At 42.4% G+C, this 16,548-nt stretch overlaps 1 protein-coding gene across 3 annotated transcripts in view; it reads right to left on the bottom strand.

Moving 5' to 3' along the window:
• DACH2 (dachshund family transcription factor 2) overlaps window positions 1–16,548 on the bottom strand; it is a 269,698-nt gene that overhangs the window by 106,967 nt on the left and 146,183 nt on the right. The window contains exon 3 of one of the 3 annotated variants that reach the window (XM_081964105.1): window positions 9,639–9,710. The exons of the other annotated variants lie outside the window; for them this stretch is intronic. Within the exon in view, the coding sequence (XP_081820231.1) occupies window positions 9,639–9,710 (72 nt within the window). The remainder of the gene's footprint in view (window positions 1–9,638; window positions 9,711–16,548) is intronic. 3 annotated transcript variants of the gene reach the window in all.

Below are 16,548 nucleotides of genomic sequence, written 5' to 3'. Positions count from 1 at the left end.
TTTATCTATCTATCTATCGTCTGTCTACATATCTAATTACCTACCTACCTTTGTATCTATCTATCTATCATCTATCTATCTATCTATCTATCATCTATCTATCTATCTATCTATCTATCTATCTATCTATCTATCTATCTATCTATCTATCTCAATATCTACCTATGGTATCTATCAATCTATCATCTACCTACCTACCTACCTACCTACCTACCTACCTACCTACCTACCTACCTACCTATCAATCATCTATCTCTCTTTCTCTCTATCTATCTACACACACTCATTCACAGTATATATAAATAATTACCCAGCAGACAGATGACAGAGAAGTCAACTTCACCATTGATTAGGAATGCGTGCAGATGTGAGATTATTTGCAAAGGTCATATAAGCAATTCTGAGACCTCAACGAGGGAAAGGGGCAGGCTTCAAATGGAATTAATTCAAATACTCCTCGGACTGGTATGCCTGTATTTAGTCTACTGAACAATCTCTGCAAATATTGCCAAGTTCAACTGGGTGATAAGGAGGAAATGCAGGTTGCCTTTCTTTTTCCGTTACCTTGAGAGCGTCTGCTAATCAAACTCTGTTGATGGCTCTTAATATATAGTCTTGAAATATGTTATGCCTCTACATACGACTGGCTGTATTTGACCAAAAGCCATACGGGGACGTTTAAAATTTTAATTGTATTCTTTTGCAAATGGCCACCTCTTATTTAATATCCATTAGCCCGGATTGGGTACACTATCTTTAAATGATGCACTGTGGGCTACACTCTCAAAAGGAATGGGAGAGAACAAGGCAAAACATTACATTTGATTTACGTTTAATTAAAATTAAATATAGTTTGTATGGTTTGCCTGTAGTCATGTCTTTAATTATTTCTCTCCCTGCTACCAAGTTAAACGCTCCAAAATGTTAACAACCTTTGAAGAACTTTTGGGCCAAACCACGTTGCAATCACAGTTTTCAGGAGTGAAATGTGATCTCCGCCCCCCCTTCCTCCCCCTCCCCGATCTAGATGTAGTAATTATTTTAGGGGACCCCTTTTCTACTCCTATTAGTAACAAAAGCACAACGTATACCATAGTCTGTAAAAACCCTTTTTTTTCTAAGGATAATCGTAAGGTCATCTTTACGTACAATTCCACTTACCTTCGTTACATACAGTATAGGACAGGGGTGTCAAACTCAGTTTCATAGAGGGCCGCGTCAGGGTTGGGTTTGATCTCAGGGGGGCGTGGCTAGGATGTGCGTTGCCAGCTTGACATCGCTCATGTCGGGGCGCCTGTGGTAGCCCGAGTGCTCTACCAGCAAAAATGAGTTCCCGAGCTCCCTTTTCAGCTGCCACAACCTCTTGCAACCATCTGCCAGTGAAAACAAGAGCTCGGGAGGGTTGCATGCTCCATTTTTACTGACAGAACACCACAGGCTGGTCCTTCGTGGTTTTCAGGGGGGTCCAGTGGGCCAGATCTAAGAACCACACAGGCTGGATCCAGCTCCCGGGAGGGCCTTGAGTTTGAGACCCCTGGTCTAGGACATAGCAATAGCACTTAGTAATAGCAATAGCACTTAGACTTATATACCGCTTCATAGTGCTTTGCAGCCCTCTCTAAGCGTTTTACAGAGCCAGCCTATTTCCCCCAAACAATCTGGGTCCTCATTTGACCCACCTCGGAAGGATGGAAGTCTGAGTCAACCTTGAATCTGGTGAGATTCGAACTGCCAAATCGCAGTCAGCCGGCAAAAGTAACCTGCAATACTGCACTCTAACCACTGTGCCAACGTGGCTCTTATCGTTGCAATAGGGACATATTGTCCAAGAGATAAAGTTATGGAAACTTGCCGAAAAAGCACAATCTATCTCGTCTCCATCCGATGAAACAAATGCAGGTAATCCTTGACTTACGAGCATAAGGTAGTTGGTTAAGCGAGCAGCACCTGATTTTATGACAGGGTTGCTGAAGGCAATTGTAAATTCTAAAGTGATTGAAAGGCATTGAAGGGAATCTGGGTCCCACCATTGACTTTTATTGGAGGGGAACCGGCTGGGAAGCTCGCCAATGGGGAATCACACGTTTGTGGGACAGTGAAACTGTCATAAATAGATGCGAGTTGCCAAGCACCCAATGTTGTTGCCCGCTGTGAGGAGATTGGGAAGGAACATGAGTCAGTCCTGGGGGATGAGGAAAGCTCAGACGAGGGCTCTGCGTCGGAGGCAGAGAGGCAGTTAGACAGCAGTGAGGCAGAAGAACAGCTGGAGCCTGTTCCCAGAGTGCGCATGTGCAGAGCTGCCAGAAGACAAGAACAACTAAGAAAACAGAGTCGGCTTGGGAGTAAAGTCACAAGTGGAAGGTGAATGGCCCCTTCCAGAGGAAGCAAAAGAGGAACAAACGGGGAGTGGACTTTTGCAGGAATCAATTCGTTCCTTGGGTCATTTCGAAAGAGGAAAGTTCTGTTTGTGACTATAAGAGACTCAGTGCAAAGTGTTGCCTTGCCCTGCGTTTGGAAACTAATTATCTGGCAGCTCTCTGAGCGAGATAAGGTTTGTGTTGATAAATATTCCTCTGAAAGACTGTTTGCCAAGCCTTGCTGACTGAAAGGAATGAAAGGAATTGACAGTCGTGTAAATAAAAAAGACTTTGCAGGGACCAAGACTTGGTTTTGAAGGAAGCCTAGGTCAAAACGCCCAATCCCAGGGCTGTGCGACGGTGCAATGGTGATAAGTACGAGGACCGACTGCAAGTCTTTTTTTTTTCCAGTAACTGCAAACGGTTGCAAGTCCTACAACTTCCTGTAGGAATGAAGAGGTTTATTTTGGTTCGGCTGTACTGCACCCCACTTTCCAAATACGACAAAGTACATTCATCACATGGCACTTCTATGAGGCTATGAGATCCAGCTCTTTGGAAATTTCACTTCCTTTTATTTTCCGTAATGTTAAAAGCAATTCGACATCAAACTGGGGCCCATAACAGCTTGGCAAACCCTTCCTCAATCAAAGCCATTGTTTAATTTATAAGACATCTTCTCAGCCGGTGCATTTGAAAGCAATTAGCAGTTTCTTTTAATCTATGCAATTTTTTTTTAAAAAAAAAGTTAGAAAGCCAATTATTTCATTTGAAAAATCTATGTGAGAGGGAACAAAAATTGTTCCCAGGTTCCAGGGCGTATTTTAAAATTTGTTTATTTTACGATGATGATGATGATGATTGCTTTGCAGGCCTCATGTCAGAAACTTTTTAAGGTGTCCATGGGGGGAGACAAGATTATTTGCAGTGAAAAACCTTGACTGTTACTAATCAAGACATTCTGTAGTTGGAGGAAGAGGAGGAAGAGGAGGAGGAAGAAGAGGAGGAGAGGAGGAAGAAGAGGAGGAGGAGAGGAGGATAGAGAATACAGATAGTCCTCAACTTACAATAGTTACTTTAGTGACCATTTTAAGTTACGACATCTTTAAGAAAAGTGACTTATGACTATTTTTCACAGTTCCAATCTTTGTATCATCCCCATGATCATGGGGATCAAAATTCAGATGCTTGGCAACTGGTTCATACTTATGACCACTGCTGTGTCCCAAGGTCATGGGATCACTTTTTGCAACTTTTTGACAAGCAAAGTCAATGGGGAAGCCAGATTCATTTAACGACCGGCTTTCTAACTTATCAACTGCAGTAATTCCCTAAACAACTAAGGCGAGAGGTCGTAAAATGGGGCAAAGCTCCCTTAACAAATGTCTCACTTACTGTAACAACAGATATTTCTGGCTCCGTTATGGCCGTAAGTCAAGGACCACCTGAATATGGACAATTTCGTTTGTCATGGTTTATCTGCTCACATATTCTGTGTCGCTGGAAAAATTATAAAACTGAACTCTTCTTGTATCGGGTAATTGACATGTTTAGTTCTTGTGTTACAATGCTAACTGTCAAATGTCCTTTCAATGCTTTGAAGATGAAATATCTAGAATCTGGATCATAAAAAGCTTTCTCCCTTTTTTTAAGGGGAGGAAATATTTAAATATAACAGGAAGATGTGGATGCTTGATGGTGTTAGAAGTATCTTTGCGAGATGTAAGCTATTCCCAGTAAAGCTTCCTTTTTGCAATTGGCTGAAGGTGAATTTGTCAATGCCAATAATTACTGTGCCAATAAAGGAGAATATTTTTGCCTCAGGGTTGAAATGAGGTAGTCCTTGATGCTCTCTGAAGCTTGGTGGTTTTCTTGCAGACGTTTCAGCAAGGTAACATCAGTTCTAGTCTTATTTCTGTTATTATGAGTTTTCTTTTAATTCTATATCAGGGCGCAAAGAAAAAGTATCTGCTGTGACCTCCATTTAGGCGTCAGGAAGGGCATCCGGCTAGTAAATGCTCAGTTCCCTCGACTCTACCCCAAATTAAGGGATTACAGGGTTGTAAAAAGGGAGGGTTTTTTTTTTTTAAAATGGTTTAATCTTTTATAGGCTTTTAATCTTTGTAAGCCACCCAGTGTCGCTTTCAGGATAGATAAATGGCAAATAAGTCTAATCAATAAACAAACAAACAAACAAACAAATAATAAACAAGCAAGCCCCATCACCATTTTTCAAGAATTTGCAATCTCCCCTTCGGTTGAAAATGAAAATCAGTCCTGGTGCAACGTCCATTCAGAAAATGTCAAGTAATATTTTTAAGGGTAGCTATGTTGCAAGAGTAAATAATAACACTACTAAATACAAATAATACAAATAATAACACTGATACTGCTGCTACTACTATTACTAATAATAATAATGCCTCTTCCATTGTCAGCATGACCATAATGTAAGCCTAATTACCACCAGCATTAGAAGCAGCTTGTGGTTTTATATTACATTGAGGTAAATTACACTAGAATTAGTGTGGATTACTTTTATCAAATAGGGAATAAGCTGTTAATTAACTCCCTGCTGAAGCAATCTCTTTCGGAGCTTGCAACTGTTATTAGCTCTAGATTAAACTGTTGAATTAATTTCCCACTTACTTACTATTTCAAGAGGTGTTTTTTTTTTTAAATCTACCTGGCAGCAGCTTTAATGAGAAATTGTATTAGTGAACATAAATTGTCCCAACCACCCCTTCCTTTTCCTTTCGGTGGGGAGAGTAAACAGTTTATAATAATGTTTATGCAGTCATTTTGTTTGAACGAATAAATGCCTGCACACACTCACCATTTTTAATTAGCCCACGGATATCAATATATTAAACCGGAGATTACATTAACGGATTTCAGGGAAAACAAACAGGTAATCCCCTCCCCCTGTTTAAAAGGGTTTGCAAATAGAAAAGCTACCTTGATCAAGCTTTTAGGATGAAGATGGAGATCTCACACATTTTTACTCGGGTCTCCTACTAAACATAAAGGGTCCCTTTGCAAATATGTGCTAGTCGTTCCCGACTCTAGGGGGCGATGCTCATCTCCGTTTCAAAGCCGAAGAGCCAGCGCTGTCTGAAGACGTCTCCATGGTCATGTGGCCAGCATGACTAAATGCCGAAGGTGCACGGAACGCTGTTCCCTTCCTGCCAAAGGTAATTCCTATTTTTCTACTTGCATTTTTACATGCTTTCGAACTGCTAAGTTGGCAAAAGCTGAGACAAGCAACGGGAGCTCACTCTGTTATGCGGCACTGGGGATTCGAACTGCCAACCTTTCTGATCGACAAGCTCAGCATCTCAGCCACTGAGCCACCGCATCCCACTAAACCTAGGAATCTGCAAATCAAATATCTGGTTGTTTTTAATTTAAAGAGTCATCAAAATCCGCTTGCCGCTTAAAAAAAAAAGTTCTTCTGTAAAAGAGATTCCTATTTGGCATCTTCTAAATAGCTCTACAAGAAGTATTTCCTGAAACGTTCAGACTGTAATTTATTTGGGTGTGTGTGTGTGATTGAAGGTATTTCTTCCCATTATCTGCTGTTCTCTGAGATTTATCTCAAGGCAAGCCGGAAAAGAAATTGTTGTCTCATTTTTCCAACCACGAAAACATTATTTAGGAAGGAAGCATTGATTGTCAATGCTCTCTAGCAGGGGAAAACTTCTTGGCGACTTACAAAGTCACCAGATTTGTCGCGACGGCTAACCGGTTATATGTTCCCTCTTTGTGCAAGGTGACAACGAAAAGCAGGGTGTATGAAATGGACTCTGAAGAGTTCTTTATATAGTAGTGGCCAAAATTGTGGAAGCCTTTTAGGAAAAGTGTATTTTGATGGCTAATAACACCACTTTTTTTTGGAATTTCAAGACAATCGTATTCTACTGCTGGAATGGCTGGGAATAGCCCAGAAAAAATGAAAATATGTGGCACCGACTAAAAAAAACTTGTTAGTCAGAAGCAACCCAGCAATAAAACCCAATTAATAGAAGCAATCGTTCAATCTTCGTTTCACATTAAAGCAGCTGCAGAACTAAAAGACTTGATTCACTCCATGGGAAGACGTTGTAAGGCCGTAATTCATGCTAAAGGTTACCCAACTAAGTATTAACTGACATGGTGATAATTTTTGTATATCTCATTTCACTTTTCTTCTTTATAAATGCTATTCTAATAGCAAATTCTTCATAAAAGTTCTTGCATTACATTCTTGATTAAATTATCTTTCCATTGACATATACCATATTTTTCAGAGTATAAGACGCTCCGGAGTATAGGACACGCCTTAATTTTTGGGGAGGAAAATAAGAAAAAAAATATTCTGCCTCTGCCTATCAGCATCCATGGCATTCATCTGCCTAGCATCCTGTCAGTGTGTGAGAGAGTTGAGGGCTGTTTGGAAACAAACAGTATTTGCTGTGTGAGCAACAAGGAAGGAGTCAGCAAGGAGCCTGGGCGTGGCTTGTTCTGCACTAAAGCTGCATGCGGTGCTGATATCTGAAACTAAAACTGAAAGTGAAAGTTCTCTGAACTACCACGTTGGAAAACCTGCTTTTTGTATGGTACATTTACTTCATGTGTTATATTATATATAAAGAGAAGTTATTGAATCCTGCTAAATCAGTTACTTGTGTGTGCTTTCTGGATGTGATTGCTGCTGCAGACTCTGACACCTCCTTGCAGCAAATAGCAAACAGCCAGGTCAACTTCAGCACATTATTGCAGCCTAATTCAGCATGAGCAGCTGATTGGCAGGTGGATCGGCCTCCCAGAATACCCCTAATCAGCTGCTCCAGGCTGCATGAATTGCCACAGACCATCGCCTCCTCCTTGCCTCAAGTTTCTGGCTACATTCAGTGTATAAGACACACCCAATTTTCACCCTCTTTTATTGGGGGGGGGGGAGTGCATCTTATATTCTGAAAAATATGATAATTTTATGGTACTACTCCCCCCAAAATAGTGGTGTTATTAGGTGGTTTTAGAGAATACACTTTTTTCCAAAAGGTTTCCACAATTTTGGCCACTACTGTAGGTTGTCTTTTAATCCCAGGCCTTTTTGGATTCGGAGAATAGATTGATGGTCTTCACACTCTTGAGGTCTTCCCCTAAGATGGCATAAAAGTGTGAAAAAGCAGAGAGCCTGCAAAATTTCTGGTGAGATGATTTTACAGGGAAAGACATAAAGCTGCCTGCATACGATAACTTGACCCTTCTCTAAAAAGTGGGGAAGTTTATGACGAAGCTTATTAAAATACAACATTCCACGGGTGTTTCAATTACTTTTAGCTTCTGTTTGTAAAGATTTAGCTATTCATGCAAAGCTAAAAAAAAAAAAATAGCGGAAAAATAGCAGAATCCAAAGATGAGAGAGAGAAGGGAAAAAAACAGCCTCTTCTCGTAACCAACTTAGTTTTATAGCCTTTTAAACAGAAAACTTATTTTCAAAAATAATAGGCTTAAAATACATCGCCCCGAATCCCAAACGAACGCTCTTCACCCCCCCACCCACCCTTTTAAAATTATTCTTTTATTATTATTTCAATTAGCAGGTTCTACTCTTTCTCAGACATTCAAATGGCTTTTTTTTCTTTTTCTCAGGAGGAAATTAAAAGATTACGGAAGCACCAACAGGAAAAACCAAAAAGGAAATAGCTCGATATCTAGTTTCATGTTTTACCCTTGGAACGGAGAACACAGGACATGTTCAACTTTTTTTGCAAACGACACGAGGGAGACATATTTTTTTTGACCCTCTGATCACGTTCATTCTACTGTCCACTACGAACTGCTAATTAAGATGAGCCAGATGTGAGAACATCCATCTTTTCCCATACATTAAGCGATACTAGGGCCACTTCTGTTCTTCCTCTTTGAATGGCTAACTTTGGGCCATGTAAGCATGGAGATCAGTGATGGCTAACCTTTTTACCATCCCGTGCCAAAAGCGGGGGGAGTGCAGGGGGGCGCATTCCCACACCCATAATGCTATGCGCACCCCCTTTCTAGGAGCTTGGAAAGGCGAAAACAGCCTTCCCCCCCCCCCCCAGGAGGCCCTCCAGAGGTTTCCCTGAAGCCTCCGGAGCACGAAAAAAGGCCTTACGGGCAAACTGGAAGTCCGTTCCCGAACTTCCGGTTTGCCTGTAGAGCCTTTTTCGTGCTCCGGAGGCTTCAGGGAAACCTCCTAAAGACTCCGGAGGGCGAAAAATGGCCTTAAAAGAAGGCCGAAGTCAGCTGGCCAGCATACCCGTGCGTGCTGGAGCTGACAGGGCAACACCTCGCCCGAACAAATAGCTCCGTATGCCACCTGTGGCATGCGTGCCATAGGTTCGCCATCATGGATGTAGATCCTTCATTCTTTCTGTCTGTCCATCTCCCTAGATTGGACCTTAAATCTGATAAGACATGATGGAAATAAAGTCCTTGACTTACAACATTTAGTGACTGTTCGAAGGACACGGAAAAAAAGGGTGTTATGATCATTTTCGCACTTACAACAATAGCCACATCCCCATGGTCATGTGATCAAGATTTGGCTGCTTGGCAGCCAATTCATATTTATGACGGTGGTGTGATCCCCATTTGCGACTTCCCAACAGTCAATGGGGAAGCCAGATTCACTTAAGAACCGTTGTTACTAACTTAACAACTGCAGGGATTCATTTAACAACTGTGCAAAGAAATGGGGAAAAATTCACTCAACAAATGTCTCAGCAACAGAAAGTTTGGGCTCAGCTGTGGTAATAGGTTGAGGACTTCCTGCAGCCTATTTCCTTAACTCAAGTAACTTCATGAGTAGCTCTGATAAGTCTTCCTATGCCTACATCCATCCTTCCATCCATCCTTCCTTCCTTCCTTCCTTCCTTCCTTCCTTCCTTCCTTCCTTCCTTCCTTCCTTTGCAGCCCTATCTAAGCTATTTACAGAGTCAGCCTATTGCCCCCAACAATCTGGGGCCTCATTTTACCGACTTCAGAAGGATGGAAGGCTGAATGAACCTTGAGCTGGTCAGGATCGAACTGCTGGCAATGAAATGCAGAGCTAGCCTGCAATACCGCATTCAAACCACTGGGCCACCGCAGCTCTCACAAATCAATTCCTCAGAAAATCACCCTTAAGGAGATAGAAGCGTGAGAGAGAAATAGACATTTGTGGATGAAAGAATACCTAAACCCATGCTAACAGCCTCTGCTGAAGAGAAAAAAATGTGTTAAGACACAAAAGACACAAATAGGAGGAGTAAACACCTTGTATTTGAAGAGTCTTGAGCTCTGCAAACTTTACGTGGCTTTCATCAGGGAAAAACAAAGTCCTTATGTCTGTAAAGAAAAACATTGTTAAAAGCATTGATACAGAATGAAATGGGAATATTCTATTTAAGGAATAATGGCTGAGCTGAAGCCTGCACTGAATTACTAAATAATGCTCTTAATATCTCCTGCCATCGATATGGGCGCCCAATATACATTTTCCTGCCTGTTTAGGTCCAATTCCCACCACCCAAAGTTGTCTCCACCAGCTTTGGATTATGAAAATAAAATGAAATAATACAAGTTATCTAAAATATTGTATTTCAAATATCGCAAGCCATTGTTTGATCAGGTGAGCAAACAGATCTTCAAAACAAAATGCCACAGCAATACCTTTCTAACAATGCTAGCAATGGGTTGCACAAGGTGAAATAATTAAAACGACAAAGGATCCTTAAAGCAATTTTCCATAGGATCCTGACCAGTGGCTACATTCACATTGATTGACCTCTCTGTCTGTCAATGGAAAGATATTTAATTTAGCTGAAGCAGAACTGGGGGAGGGGGGGGGTAAACACAAACATTTACAGGGCTCTTATCTCTTGATCAATAAAGAACGAAATAATAATAATGGGCAATTGTTCTTGCAAACCCAACCCTATATTTCAATCCCAAATCGTGCTTTTGGTTTGAAATACCTGGATTGCAATTTCATCAAATTTATCCCACTATTGTTCCAGCTACTCTGAAAGTCTGTGGAGCTGAGCTGAAAATGTGTGTGTTCTGAATTTGGAAAAGAGCAGTGTGAAACTTAGGAATAGTTAAGAAGAGTGTTGAGGTACTTATAGGGAAGTTGAATTGGAGGGAGGGAGAGAGGGAGGGAGGAAGGAAGGAGAGACAAGGGAGGGAAGAAGGAGAGACAAGGGCGGAGGAAGGGAGGGACTCAGACAGGTGTGGAATTTTCTCCTTACTGCAATGATCATTGTAAAAGTAAACCTGCTTATGGTGAGACCTGTTTTATATCCAGGCTGGATTAAGTTATAGTTATTTTAAGCAGAGAAAACCTTTAAAGCTCCCAATGCCTTAGATCCGTTTAGTACTGGAAGGAGCCCCAGACTGCTTCTGAGTGAAGGAGTGGAACGTCTGCCTGTTTGAACTGAGGTAACGGAATGGGAGGCAACTGGCAGTTGGAACAGAGTTCTTTTCAGGTGGGGAGGGGGAGAACTCCACAGTCCTCTTCCTCCACTCTGCAAACATCCTTTCTTCCGGCATTGATGGTGTTACCTAGTTTGGTAATGAAACATCTGCCAGAAAATCACCAAGCTCAGAGAGCACAAATGACCTCTTCTCCTCCTTTTCTCCACAAGTACCACCCCCTTTCAGCACTGATGATGTTACCTAGTTGGGTAATGAAACATCTGCCAGAAAGCCACCAAGCTCATAGAGCACCAGCATCTATTTAGTTATTCATTTATTTAACGGTAAAGGTTCCCCTCACAGATATGTGCAAGTCGTTCCCGACTCTACGGGGCAGTGCTCATCACCGTTTCAAAGCCAGAGCCAGCGCTGTCCGAAGACATCTCCATGGTCATGTGGTTGGCATTACTAAACCCCAAAGGCACACAGAACGCTGTTACCTTCCCACCAAAAGTAATTCCTATTTTTCTACTTGCATTTTTACATGCTTTCGAACTGCTAAGTTGGCAGGAGCTGGGACAAGTAACGGGAGCTCACTCCGTTACGCGACATTAGGGATTTGAACCGCCGAACTGCCGACCTTTCTGATCGACAAGCTCAGCGTCTTAGCCACTGCGTCCCTTTATTTATTAAATATAAATTTAATATACATCTCAACCCTGAGCGTCAAATATTATCTTCCATCAGAGTAATTCTTCTTCTCCACTCTGGCCGAAACGGACCTGCATTTGGCCTTCTTCTTCCAGAAGCATCTAATTTGTTATCTTTCCATTCGGTCACTATTACAAAGGAGAAATTTCCTATAAAAATTAACACACACACACACACACCCAATGATGGCTGATACACTCTCACAGAACTGCAACACTTTTTTTTTAAAAAAAGATTTTTTTAAAAAATAGCCCAATCGCACTTCAGAGAACACTCTCATTGCTTTTATTCACGGGTGGGCTTCAAAAATTTCAGCAACAGGTTCTCTGCCCGGTTGCTGCGTGGGCGAGGCCATAGTGGGCTTGGTCTAGTCGACCTCCTGCACCACGGCGGCAGCGGGGGGGGGAATTGTTAGATTTTGCCTTCTCCAGACTCCGGAGGCTTTCTTTGAGCCTCCAGGAGGGGGAAAACTGCCTTCCCTGGGCTCCAGAGGCCCTGTTTCCAGCCTTCTGGAACTTCCGGGAGGACCACATCCAAAATGGGCCGCGTGGAGACTCCTGGGAGGGGAGCGGCGGGGTGGGCAGGGCCAGCCAGGGGTGGGATTTGGTGGTTCTCCAAACCGGCCGTAATGTTAGCTAAGGCTTCTCCCGAACCTGGGCGAAACCGTAGCAGCCCACCCCTGCTTTTATTTGTACTATTCAAGATAACTTTATTTCTATTGCTTCTATTATTCGCTTACGAATGGCTGCTAATCGTTCCGATTAATGGATAGTTTTGTGCGGTCCGTCTTATCGACTGTACTTTCATTGGCCAAGGACTGAAATAAAATTCTGTCTGGCGAACTGGATAACAATTCAGGATTTTCGTGGGAGGTACGCAAGACCATCCAACGCTTGGATATATTTCTTGTTCCTTTATTTGTGCTGATTTATACTGATTTATTGCTAACACCCAGCATCTGGATTCTTGCAACCCTTGGTTTCTTTCATACTTTACTCTTTAATACTCCTGTTCTTACAGGCCGTTCTTCTCGTAATAGCAGAAAAGAAGAATAAATACGAAAGAAATAACACATTTGCCGCAGTGTACTCTAGCTGAGATATCACCCTCCCCTCTGCCCCTTTCCAATCCAATCGGTTTTTCCTCTCTTTATTCTCTGCCTTCCAAACCACACCAGCCGCCCCCTCGCGAAGAATATGTTCTCGCTTATGTAGGTCAACCCTACATTGGGACGATGAATAAATCGGCAGTGACAGGTCCTTTGATATTTTAGCATGGTTTCCCACAGATGGAACGCATCGAAAGGCCAGGGTGCTGACCAATTCACATTGGCTAAATAGATCAACTGAAATAAACATAATAAATGCAATCGTCATGAAAGAAGACCGTTTCACGCTCGTTGAAGACTTGACTTATCGGAAGTGGCAGTTCTCAGGGCTCTCAGACGGCAGTTGGCTTTGCCACTTGACCAGTGGACAGATTCACTTCAGTGACCAAGAGAGGAAATTTTCTGCCTGATTTCAGGGTAATTTAGTCACCTGCTCTGGGATAACCGCAGCCAAGTCAACAACAGTTGGCTAAACACCAAAAGTGCACAGGGATTCACAGGGCAGAGGTGGGGGGGGGGGTTTGCATAAAGGAGCTGAAATTATTGAGATGTTAATGATGGTAGAATATAGCCCAGGTTTTGTTTGGTATTTTTGCAGCTTTCCTGGTGCATATTTTCTTGGTTTAGAAGACAATGGCTCCCTTAAAAGCTGGTTTAAAATAAAACTTCCCCTCGCACATATGTGCTAGTCGTTCCCGACTCTAGGGGGCAGGGCTCATCTCCGTTTCAAAGCCAAAGAGCCAGCGCTTTCCGAAGACGTCTCTGTGGTCATGTGGTTGGGATGACTAAATGCCAAAGGCGCACGGAACGCTGTTACCTTCCCACCAAAGGTGGTTCCTATTTTTCTACTTGCATTATTACGTGCTTTTGAACTGCTAGGTTGGCAGAAACTGGGACAAGTAACGGGAGCTCACTCTGTTATGCGGCGCTAGGGATTCGAACCGCTGACCTTTCTGATTGACAAGCCCAGCGTCTTAGCCACTGAGCCACCGTGTCCCTGATAATACTTAGGTTTGATCTAACAGGACAATGGCAGGGATTATAGCTGCCCATCCGATTTAAAACAGAAGCTGTCCATGGGGCTGTGTTGGTAAGAATTTATGTGTGGCTGCTCAGCTTCTCTCTCTTAACGTCTTTAGTTCCCTCTTTCCACTTTTAAAATCCACCTTCAGGAAAGCTATGCTATTGGAGTTCTCATGCTTTAAAATATGTACACATATTTCAATAAAAATAGCCCAAGTAAAGCTTTCGCTTTGTTGGAATCCTACTAAAAGCACTTTATTGAATTTTCTGTTTCCAGTCAAATATTTCAATTTGATTGGTTCTGGGTGATTGGAGAAGTTCTTCAGATATTAATAGTCCAAAGCTTACATACTCATTTGACAAAATGAAACGCTGCATGAGATCTTCAGAATTTAGGGAAGTTTTCCCATTCGACTTCTTTCCAGAACTTTCTATTGATTAGTGTCCCTTAGTACTTTCCCCAAGATTAGTGTTTCCCCCAAAATAAGACAGGGGCTTATTTTCTTTTGACCCCTGAAATAAACACTTGGCTTTATTTTCGGGGAGGTCTTATTATTTTTGAGGTGCAGGAGGCGGCGAGCGTGGTCACCTCATGGCTGCTGCTGTGTTGCAATGGTTTTTCAGGGAAGGGCTTATTTTCGGGGGAGGGCTTATTTTAGCGCATGTGCTCAAAAGTCCGATTGGGCTTGTTATCCAGGGAGGTCTTATTTTGGGGGAAACAGGATATAATTACAAAATAGCCCATCCCATCACGGGTGGGATTCAAAAATTTCAGCAACAGGTTATCTGCCTGGTAGATGGGCGTGGCCTAGTTGGCCTCCTGCAGCATGGGGGTGGGCGTTTTCGCCTTCCCCAGACTCCGGAGGCTTTCCTCGAGCCTCTGGGATGGGGACATTTTCTGACAGTGAGAACAATCAACCAATGGAAAAGAAGCTGTGGGAGATTCATCCCTGGAAGCTTTCAAGAAGAGATTGGACTGCCATCTGTCAGAAGTGGTGTAGGATCTCCTGCTTGGGCATGGGGTTGGACTAGATGACCTACAAGGTCCCTTCCAACTCTGTTAATCTGTATATCTGTATATAAGACTTATTGAAATTGCGTGCTTTATTAAACTGGAAGATGTCATGGTTTGGATTATTTGGGTTTTAAACCTGGTACACCACTCAAGATGTATTGCTGTGAGATGTCAATTATTTAAATAAAGGCCTACTCTCAGCCATGGAATTTATCGAAGATTTTAAGCCAGGGTCTCTCCCGGCAACCTACCTTACAAGATGGCTGTTGTAGGAATAAAACCAGAAAGCTGAATTCATCCTACGCAGAGAATGACCTCCTAACACCTGCACAGGGCTAAGGTTTCAACTCATTTTCTCTACACCCGTGCCCGGCCTAATTTCAGCCACGTTCTCCAAAAATCAAAATCTGCGATCAAAAATCCTTCCTCTGTTAATAAAAACAGAAAGGTGACCTTATCCAGCATAATAAGTCACTGAAGAAATCTTCTTTCAACACATTGAAAGAATTTCACGAAGGTTAACGCCTCTTTGTTTTAGCCGAAGGAAGCTCGGGGCTACAAGGCAACACATTTCAGCGCTGGCTTCTAAAATTTTATCCACTGGAAAAATTATGAACCAGCCCAATTTCCAACTTTCCAAAAGTTCTGTGCGATGCAGACTCTCCCTCCCACTCCCTCCCTCCCTCTCTCTCTCTCTCTCATTCTCTGACTCTCATTCTCTCACTCTCTCTCATTCTCTCTTACTCTCATTCTCATTCTCTCTTTCTCTCCTCATTCTCTCTCTTTCTCTCCTCATTCTCTCTCTCTCTCATTCTCTCTCTCATTTTCCCTCCCTCTCTCATTCTCTCTCTCTTTCTCTCTCTCATTCTCTCACTCCCTCTCTCACTCATTCTCTCGTCTGTTCCCTCCCTATTTTGGTTACTTAAGTCTTGTCCTGAGGAAATAAATGCCTTTTATAACAACTACAAGGCCCCTTACAATTCATAAATACACGGAATAATTACTTTCTGGGGAAGTCGCTCTAATCTAATTTACTGCATTTTTATAGAGTGGTAGACCAACCTCTTATTTGCGGCCTGTCGAAAAGGCAGCAAATTATGGCAAGCGTAACATTAAATGCTGCGCCCATAAAGCAAATATTTATCTAATTTGGGATTCTGTACATCTTAAAGAGCATGATGACTGGCTTTTCTTCCATCCAAAGGAAGTAAGTGCTTCTATTATTCCCCCTCAGTTGTGCAGGCTAAAGGGGGCATGCATCACTATCAATCAAGCCATTCTAAAAGGTGCCATTATCACTAAAGATTTGTTATTATAACACACAGCTTACGTTCTAGTAGAGGGACCAAGATAATACCTTAAGAAAAGACCAGTGTCTGAGGTAACATCGTGCAATAAACAAGTGTTTTAAATCAAGATGGTGGCATTCAAAACAAAGTGAATGACCTTGGCTGATTCAGAAAGCCAAGGAAGTTTGCTTCATTATAAAACTTCAATAGGAGACCATGTGAGAAAGGACAGGAGCTGTGGGTCAAGCCACTTCTATATATTAAGAAAAGTGTGTGTTATGGATTTGTGCAGGAATCACTTTGGTCTAGGAAGCAGGCGACTGTGAGTTCTAGTCTTGCCTTAGGCATGAAAGCCGGCTGGGTGACTTTGGAAGCAGGCGACTGTGAGTTCTAGTCTTGCCTTAGGCATGAAAGCCGGCTGGGTGCCTTTGGGCCAATCACTAGGAGACGGTGAGTTCTAGTCCTGTCTTAGACACGAATAAACCACAAATGACTGGGACTACAAAGCCAATAAACCACAAACTAAGCCCTTTTTATGACAGCTCAGCTTTGGAGTTGTAGAAAACTAGGGAGAGATCTTCAGTTGAGGACACTTGACTAGCTGATTGCTGTCAATAAAGGACG

This window comes from Natrix helvetica (genome assembly GCF_964273705.1).
Source record: "Natrix helvetica genome assembly, chromosome: 11".
Taxonomy (NCBI): Eukaryota; Metazoa; Chordata; class Lepidosauria; order Squamata; family Natricidae; genus Natrix; species Natrix helvetica.
Note: the sequence above shows the minus strand (reverse complement) of the source record. Positions and strands in the feature narration are given on the sequence as shown.